An 8116-nucleotide genomic window follows, 5' to 3' on the forward strand; every position below is an offset into this window, starting at 1 on the left:
GAGATTGCTGAATGGATTGATTTGTAACTTTGCAGCAGCTGGTTGGATTTGATAGCTTTTCAGCCACTTTCTAATGTTATTTTAATCATGGTAGTTTGTTAGGAACAGTTTTTATCTTCAAAGGACAACCCAGATGTACTATGTGGCTAAAACTGAATGACAGAAAAATGATCTGAGACAACTAGCCATTCAGATAAAAGAAAATTAAAAGGAATATGTGTTTGAGGAAATAAAGAAAACTAATAAAAAGACCCAAGATAAATTAAGTTGGCTATTTCTTGACCCAGACACTTTGCTTAAGTTATCTGTTTGCCTCCCAAACTCCCTCAAAAGTTCTACAGGGCTGGAAGCCATTTTTCTAATGTGTTCTTCTGGTATCCAGGGGTTGTTTACTTCTGATTTAGGAAGATACACAACTCATCAAAAGTGCAAATGCTTATTGTGATTACTCACTTTGTATGTATACTTAAACATCAGCTTTCCCGAATCTGGGTGTCCTTGGTGTGTGGGTTTTCATTTACCAGAATTCCCCAGCCAACTTACCAATACGGCCATTTCCTGAGATTTCTGGAAGTTGACATTTGGAGACTGGCAGGTGCTCAAGAGTTATTCTTTGATTTCTACAGCTTTTGATAGCCTTACAACGAGCATGTTACATAGGAATGTTTCTTTCCTTATTGATAAAAATTAAGTTTTGAGGAAGGCAAACGTTTCTAGATTATATCCATGCAAATCTTATGGGCAGCCCTGTCCCGGGAGCTGTAAAAAAAGGTGCTGCCTTCCTGAATTGGCACCTATACGAAATATAAGCAGAAATATTGGGCCAGTCACTTGGGTCTGAGGGAAGAAGGTGTGTTGGATAAGTTTGGCGCCTTGAATCATTTGTAAAAAATAATAAAGGTGGGATATAAACAGACAAACAAAAATGCTACTTTTGTATTCATAGCACTCAACATTTTCAGGTTTTTTTTTGTTTGATATGAAATGAGCAAAATGCTGCATCCGTGTAACATAAATTCCCTGAGAAAAAAGCTGGCAAACAAGAACTCCCTGCTCCAAAGCCTCTGGAGACCTGATGCCAACTAGACGACAGGGGGTTAAATGGAAAAAATAACGACCTGGTGGAAGGCAGACTCTTTAACATTTTTAACAGCTTCGCATTTATTACATGGAAAAATAGTCTGGAAAAAGGTTGATGTTTTTGTCTCAGAACATTAGAATGACTTTCCCCCTCAGATTTTTTTCAGTGCTGCTTTCTAATTCAGTGTTTTTTCTGGCAGGATAACCTCTACAGAAAGGCAGCTGAATGGATTCCAGAATAGCCTTAACAGCGCTGCATCTTGTGAGCCACTTGCAAACTCCACAGGTGAGAGAACTTGGGCTCTGCTATCACTAATTTATTTAAATGCTGCCTTTTGTTTCATTTTTGCAGTACCATCTGTCTTTATGTATCCTATAACAGGCTTACTAGCATAAGACAGATAAAATCTCCTTGATGCAACCAGGAAATGCCAAGAAAGACTTGATTACTTCTGAACAGTATGACATTTTAAATGAAAAATCTAGAAATGGTGAAAAGAGAAATGGTTAATGGAGGAAAAAATGTATCCAGGCTACAGAAAAAGGATGATTCTATCTCTCACGTTCATCAGAAAGAACTGTGGCATCTTATAGTACACACTTATTTTGTGATGGAGGTTTTCCCCCCCTCTGTTTCCAATGATCATTCTATTTTTTAAAGAGAACATTAGTTTCATATTTGCTTGTACTGAATTCATTTTAGAGTTGGAACTATCTTTTTCACACGAGAAAAGAACCGATACCAGTGGAACCTTTAAACTAGTTTGCTTTTTTGTGTGTTTCTGCCATATTAACAAATGTTTGGTTTCTCATGAGTCTCTTACCAATTTTCTTGGGGTGTTAAGAAGAAAGGCTTCAGTGAAAAATAAAATAAAATAAAGTAGTCAAGGGACCTGCTTTAGGCTAAGCCATTTTTTCCATTTTCCAGGTTTCTTGGAAGCTGGCCCTCAGATTATATTCGCCAGAGCTAGACCTTTGTACAGCCGAACCCGAGCCATTGACACAGTTGTAGGGCAAAGAAAGAAAAGGCCAGAGGAGGGAGGGCCAGCCTAAGGTAACAATAGGCACCTCTGTTTTCCCCAAATTTTCTTTTGCTAACACTGTAATTTTTATAGTCATGCTAAGGAAAAAAAAGGAGAAAGATCTATCTACAAAAATCTCATGAAATGAAGTTTTGGTGAAAGGGAGAAACTAAACATAGTAAATGGATGCCAGAAGTCTCTTCATAACATGCTATTTCCTAGTGTAAAGTACCCTAAGAAGGAAATACAATTTACCTGTTTTTCTACTGTAGATTTCTGAGGTAAGCAGCCAGAACCTCAAGTTTTAGTCAAAAAAGTAAAGATTAAAAATAAAAATTAAAAAAAAAAGATTTTTTTACAAGGTCTGAGTTTATAATAATGGAAGAGAGATAACGGTTTTACATAATACCTAAGCTTCTCTTTGTTATCTTTGTTTTCAGCCATCCCCCTTTTAAGCCCAAGGTAGGATTTTACATGGGTAAATTCAAGCCCCTTAATTTGGCATATTGAAAATTAAAGGAAATTAATCTAAATGGCTGATGTTACAAGCAGTTTTTAGTATGTTTATATAATGACTAAGGTTTCAGAATAAATCCAGGATATTCTGTAATTTTTTTAGTGACACATTAATCTTTTGTGATAATAACATGAACATAAAGGTCCATTTCCTTTAAAAAGGCATCCTGTCCTTAAGTGAGAGTGAAATAATCAATCCACAATAAGAATCCCTGCAGTTTCTATATATTAATAGTAATTTGTCCTACAGAGCAGCACTGGAATTAATACCTTTCTCATTTTTGCTCACTGTCTTACTATAATCAACTGTACATGTTGCCTTAACTTTGAAACAGCCTTTCATCAAATAGTACCTCAGGCAACCCAGCCTTAGCTTTAGTTTGACTTTATGGATGTGAGTTATTACTGCAAAATACCTTCTTGTGAATATGCCTGGTTAGCCCCAGTAGAGAAAGGACACGGTCATTATAGAGCAGAGGTTGCCAACTTTTCTGGCTTGGCGGACTGGCGGGGAGGCAGAGGGGATGGTTTTGTGTGAGCGGCAGGTGCATGCATGAACGCACACAACTCCATTTGTGCAAGTGACGGGCTCGTGCAAATGAAGCTTCATGCGTGAGCGCTCGTACCCGCTGCTGACGGTAATGGAGCTTTGCATACAAATGCTCACGTAAGTGCAGCTGCGCGTGTGCACACGCTTGCATGGCCTGGATCCAAATGGGCTGTGGCCTGGTAGTGGACCATAGCCCCAGGGTTGGGAACCCCTGCATTAGAGTAACTGACCCATACTGTCTGGGAATTCTTCATTTATGTGGAATAATTGCATCACAAATGGGGTTCAATACCTGTGGTGGACAATTGCTGAGTCAGTCAGTGTAGTACACATTTATGTGTTTCACCATTTGTTTTGACCCCATTCACCACAGTGATAATCACTGCAGATTCCTAAAAAATAGAGTAACTTTGTAATAGTTCCAATAAAAAAATGCTAGGATTAGCACAGCCAATTATCATCCAATCAATTTGATGTGCATAATCAGCAAATTGTTTGTGAAATATCTTTATCAAAAGTTCACTGATTGGATGAACCTAGGGCAGTGGTGGCGAACCTATGGCACGGGTGCCAGAGGCGGCACTCAGAGCCCTCTCTGTGGGCACGCGCACCGTTGTCCCAGCCCCACCTTCCCCCGTGGCCCCCTCCTCACCAGCAGCCCCCCCAGAGGAGAGTCGCCCCCAGGCGTGGCCCACATGGAGCAGCCCGGCCAAGGACATGGCAGACGGGCAGCAGGGACAAGACTCAGCCCTCGCACCCCGTCGCAGATGATGCTGCGGGGTGCAGGTAGAGGGCTTGGCTGCCATGGTGCTGCAGGGCCACCTGGGCGGACTACGGTGGGTTGTGGAAGCGGTAGGTGGTCCTGTGGGCAGGCGGGGCAGGCGGGGCAGGGAGAGAGTGAACGGGGGCGGGGCGTTTTTTGGGCACTTGGTGTCTAAAAGGTTCGCCATCACTGACCTAGGGAAAAAAAATATTAGTTGTGCCACCTGCCAGTGAAGTGCACCTATCAGGAGGCTCTCCCTATTCTTCCTTTGTAGACTTGAAAGTGGCATTTGACTCAATTTCTTGAGAGACACTGTGGCAAAAATTGGCAAGTTATTTCACCAATCATCACCTTCTTTGACCAGTGATGATACTGAATAATAACACCATTATTGCAGATTACATGAATGAACAAAGGAGAACTGACTGTGCCTATTCCAAACTCCAAAGGAGAGATATTTCTGTACAGTACAGTATTCATATTTAAAATTTTATGTATATATTTGATTTATATCTTGTCTTTTATTCAAGAGCTTAAGATAACACTCCCTCCTAATTCCCCCCCCCCACAACTATTACTCTTTAAAGTAGTTAGGCTGAGAGAGAATCATTTGCTCAAAGTCCTCCAGTGAGTTTCTGTGGCTGAGAGGTTAGAATTGGATGTTCCTTCTAATCCAATACCTTAACCACAATGTTACACGAGCTCTTTATAATGATTACCATCTTCTCTCTAGGCCAAAAGACTCCAAATCAATGTACTTTTTCCTCAGAGGGATCTGCTCTTTCCCTCTTGTCTGTTCTTTTCAAATTTATGATATTATTGAGGTTTGAAGATATTATTCCAGAGGTAGTCTTATATAGCACGGCCATCTATCAAACAATGCCATCTATCAGGAGTCAAAAATTGTTTAGCACCTGCTCTCTGCAATGGTATTTCCACGATCACCCTTTTGATGATCACCCAACCTGATGATAATTCCATAAGTCTAAAAACTTAGCTCTTCTCCCAAGCCTTGGAGCAGGGGGCTAATGGAGCCCCCTGCTAGTTGTGTTTTTTATTATAAGCAGCATGTTTGTCTGGACACATGGCATTTTCTTTTTACTGTTTTTTTTAAAACAAAATTAGTGTAAGCTGCCAGGGTCATTGTGGAGGTGCTTGGTCTTCAAATCTCATCAATCAGTCAATTGTAGAGTTATATAAGGACATTGCTATTGAGTCAGTAGGTACATTCCATTCCCTTTCTTAATGATTCCAGGCTTAATAAATTAACAGATTTGTTATGGTTGAAACATTCATGAAATAAAGCCTACTTTATCTTATATATGAATCATTATACTCTGTTGGCAAGTATATACTGGTACAGTCAAAGACATACACATTGGGGGGGGGATATATAGAGGGGGAAAATGCAAATAGTGCTGTTGCAAGGTATCAGTGGAAACTCCCAGCCTGATAGGCAAATGCCATTTGGGAGACAGATTTTCTTCAGCACAGTAATGTGGGAGGAAAGAATTAAATCCACCTTCCCACTCGTCTTTTGCAATTGAAATAACAAAAACTGAGCACATTAAATACACTTGTTTCAGTGGAATCTTTGTGCAAAATTAATTTTAGTCTATGCAAAATGAATTGTCACTGAATAGAATAGAATCTTTCAAAAGTTAATTTTCCGGAGTTCGTAGAACACCCTTACATATAAAGTTGCAGATTACAAAAAGCATATTTATTATCTTGCAATTTTCATTATTATTTTAAATTGAAACTTAAATATTTGGCAAAATATTTTGTTGATGGAACAAAAACTATGTCTGATCAACAAGGCTTCATTAAAAAAGGCAGATGGTAATTAATAGCAATAAATATGATATATAAATTGGAAAAAGATTAAGGCTACAATATAATGCAAGAAAATCATTTGACTGAATTGATTAATCTTTTATTTAAGCATTGCATGTATTTGGTTTTAATCTTAGTTTTTAAAACTGGATTATATTTATTGACACTTTCCCACTACTGAAGATCTTGAACATGGAAAATCATAGAGTTGAAAATCTATGGATTTTATCTAATCCTTTGTTTGGTGCAGGAATTCAAATGAAATCATATGGGTAAATGTGTATTCAGCCTGGGCTTAAGCATTTCTTCATCATTTTTTTTTATCATTTTTGCCCTTTTTTTGTTTATACTGCTTCTTCTACACTAATCAGCTTATAAGACTTTTGCTATCATTATCATAATCAGTATAAAGAGGTATAAAATAAATTCATTAGTAAAAATATGTATCAGAACTAAGATACGTACAGTAAGAACATCATTTATCTCAGAGTAATGTAGAGTGGTTTTCCTCAGTTCCCAAAGACATGACAAAATAATCAAGGTGTTACTAAGTTATGAAATATTAAAAGGAATGGAGTGTTCTTATTCCTGGAAGAAAGCTGTTTCATAAAACAGGAATTCCAAGAGAATGCTCTCTTCCAAGTTTCCTCCTGACACACCTGATTGTGTGGTTGTGTAGACTTTTAGCATGCATTCTCTCCATGGACATAAGGCAGATTCCATTTGGAGCAGGTTGTCTGGAAAATATCCAGGCTCCAAGCCAATAAGCTAGATACGGCCCATACAGTTTTATACTCTTCACATTTTAGGCTACAGTACATCTACATAACTAATATAATTTACATGCTGAGCAGCATTAATAACAATTCTAGTTCAAAATCTTCCCTGTCTTGCTATATCTATTTAGCTATATATAATAGAGAATTCTTCTTCTTCTTCTTCTTCTTCTTCTTCTTCTTCTTCTTCTTCTTCTTCTTCTTCTTCTTCTTCTTCTTCTTCTTCTTCTTCTTCTTCTTCTTCTTCTTCTTCTTCTTCTTCTTCTTCTTCTTCTTCTTCTTCTTCTTCTTCTTCTTCTTCCATATCCGTTATTGGACGTTGGCGATCATGTTGGCGATCCTGTTTTTATCAGCAACCGCACGAAAAAGTGCTGCTAAGTTTTGTCCAAACCAATCCCTTAGATTTTGAAGCCACGATGTTCTTCTTCTGCCTGGACCTCATTTGCCTTCAATCTTTCTCTGGAGAATTAAATAGAGAATTCTACTTTTTAAAAAATAGGGTGTCAGGACCAGGTGTTGATTGCTGAAAACCCAGATATCAGATTATATTAGGATGTCGAGAGAATGGTATGTAGAGGATTTGGCAATTGTCGGAGTATCTCAAGTGTTTTGGGATGATTGGAGGCTTGCAGAGACCTTCTTGGTGTGGTGCAATACAAGAAACAGCAGCAGTGACTTGGGAGGCTGGCAAAAAGCCAGACTTCTGGACTGACCTGCTGAGTGGCCGGAGTGTGGTCAGGTGGCCATCAAAAGTTGGTGGATTGAAATCAGAGTTGGCAAAACAGTGACAGAAGCTCCTTAGAGATCAGGCAGCAGCCAATTCAGTGTCGCTGATAAGCTGGATGGCAGCACAAGAATTCCAGCCACAGGATGGGTCCAGGCTGGAGAGTTATCTTCCTGAGGATGAGGCTGGTTGCGAAACTGTATGTTGGGTGTAATGCCAGTGACAGCTTAATGGTGATGACTACTCAAGTCTGCTAGTTTTCAGAAAGCTTCATTGGTGATGGTCATCTGGGAGCGGCCAACGTTACTGCATCAGAGGTTTGGAGGCTTCTAGGTTTGAAATGGCAGCAGGAGCTGGAGCTATATAGGTATAGGTGATATTCCTATAGCTTGTAGCAGCTACGGCTTTGGTTTTGACTTCTTTTTTTGTCAGTTTCCTTTCTTGCAGTATGTCATGGGCCTGAGAGAGGAGGGTCTGCTAGGTCTGTTATATTGGTACCTTGCAGCAACCCTGGTTTTAGGTCACCTGTATCTCTGAGGATTGGATGGAGAACTGTGATTGGATGGACTGATCTGGAGAGATGGATGTTATTTCCAGGCATTCCAGGCATTCCATCAGCCGAGGGCCCGGGGCAGGGGCGGTGGGGTAGTGGTCATTATAAGGGAGAGCCTATGTCCGAGGGAGGCCACTGTGCCTCAGATAGACGGTGCAGAGTCCCTCCTTGTGAAGTGGGGGCAAGGGGTGCAAGTGGGCCTGTTGATAATATACCTGGCCCCCTGCTATGTGTCAACGGCCCTGCCTGAGCTGGCTGACGTGATAGCCGGGGTGGCGGTTGAGACCCCCAGACTT

General features: G+C 40.0%; 1 protein-coding gene across 1 annotated transcript in view; it reads left to right on the plus strand.

Moving 5' to 3' along the window:
* Positions 1–2336, plus strand: part of TTLL5 (tubulin tyrosine ligase like 5) — a 127498-nt gene extending 125162 nt beyond the window's left edge. Inside the window, exons 33-34 of the mRNA XM_029283790.1 lie at positions 1281–1366; positions 2009–2336. Coding sequence (XP_029139623.1) covers positions 1281–1366; positions 2009–2133 — 211 coding nt within the window. The 3' untranslated portion in view covers positions 2134–2336. The remainder of the gene's footprint in view (positions 1–1280; positions 1367–2008) is intronic.
* Positions 2337–8116: the final 5780 nt, after the last annotated feature.

The sequence above is a fragment of the Protobothrops mucrosquamatus genome, unplaced genomic scaffold, assembly GCF_001527695.2.
Source record: "Protobothrops mucrosquamatus isolate PMUCROS unplaced genomic scaffold, P.Mucros_1.0 scaffold231, whole genome shotgun sequence".
Taxonomy (NCBI): Eukaryota; Metazoa; Chordata; class Lepidosauria; order Squamata; family Viperidae; genus Protobothrops; species Protobothrops mucrosquamatus.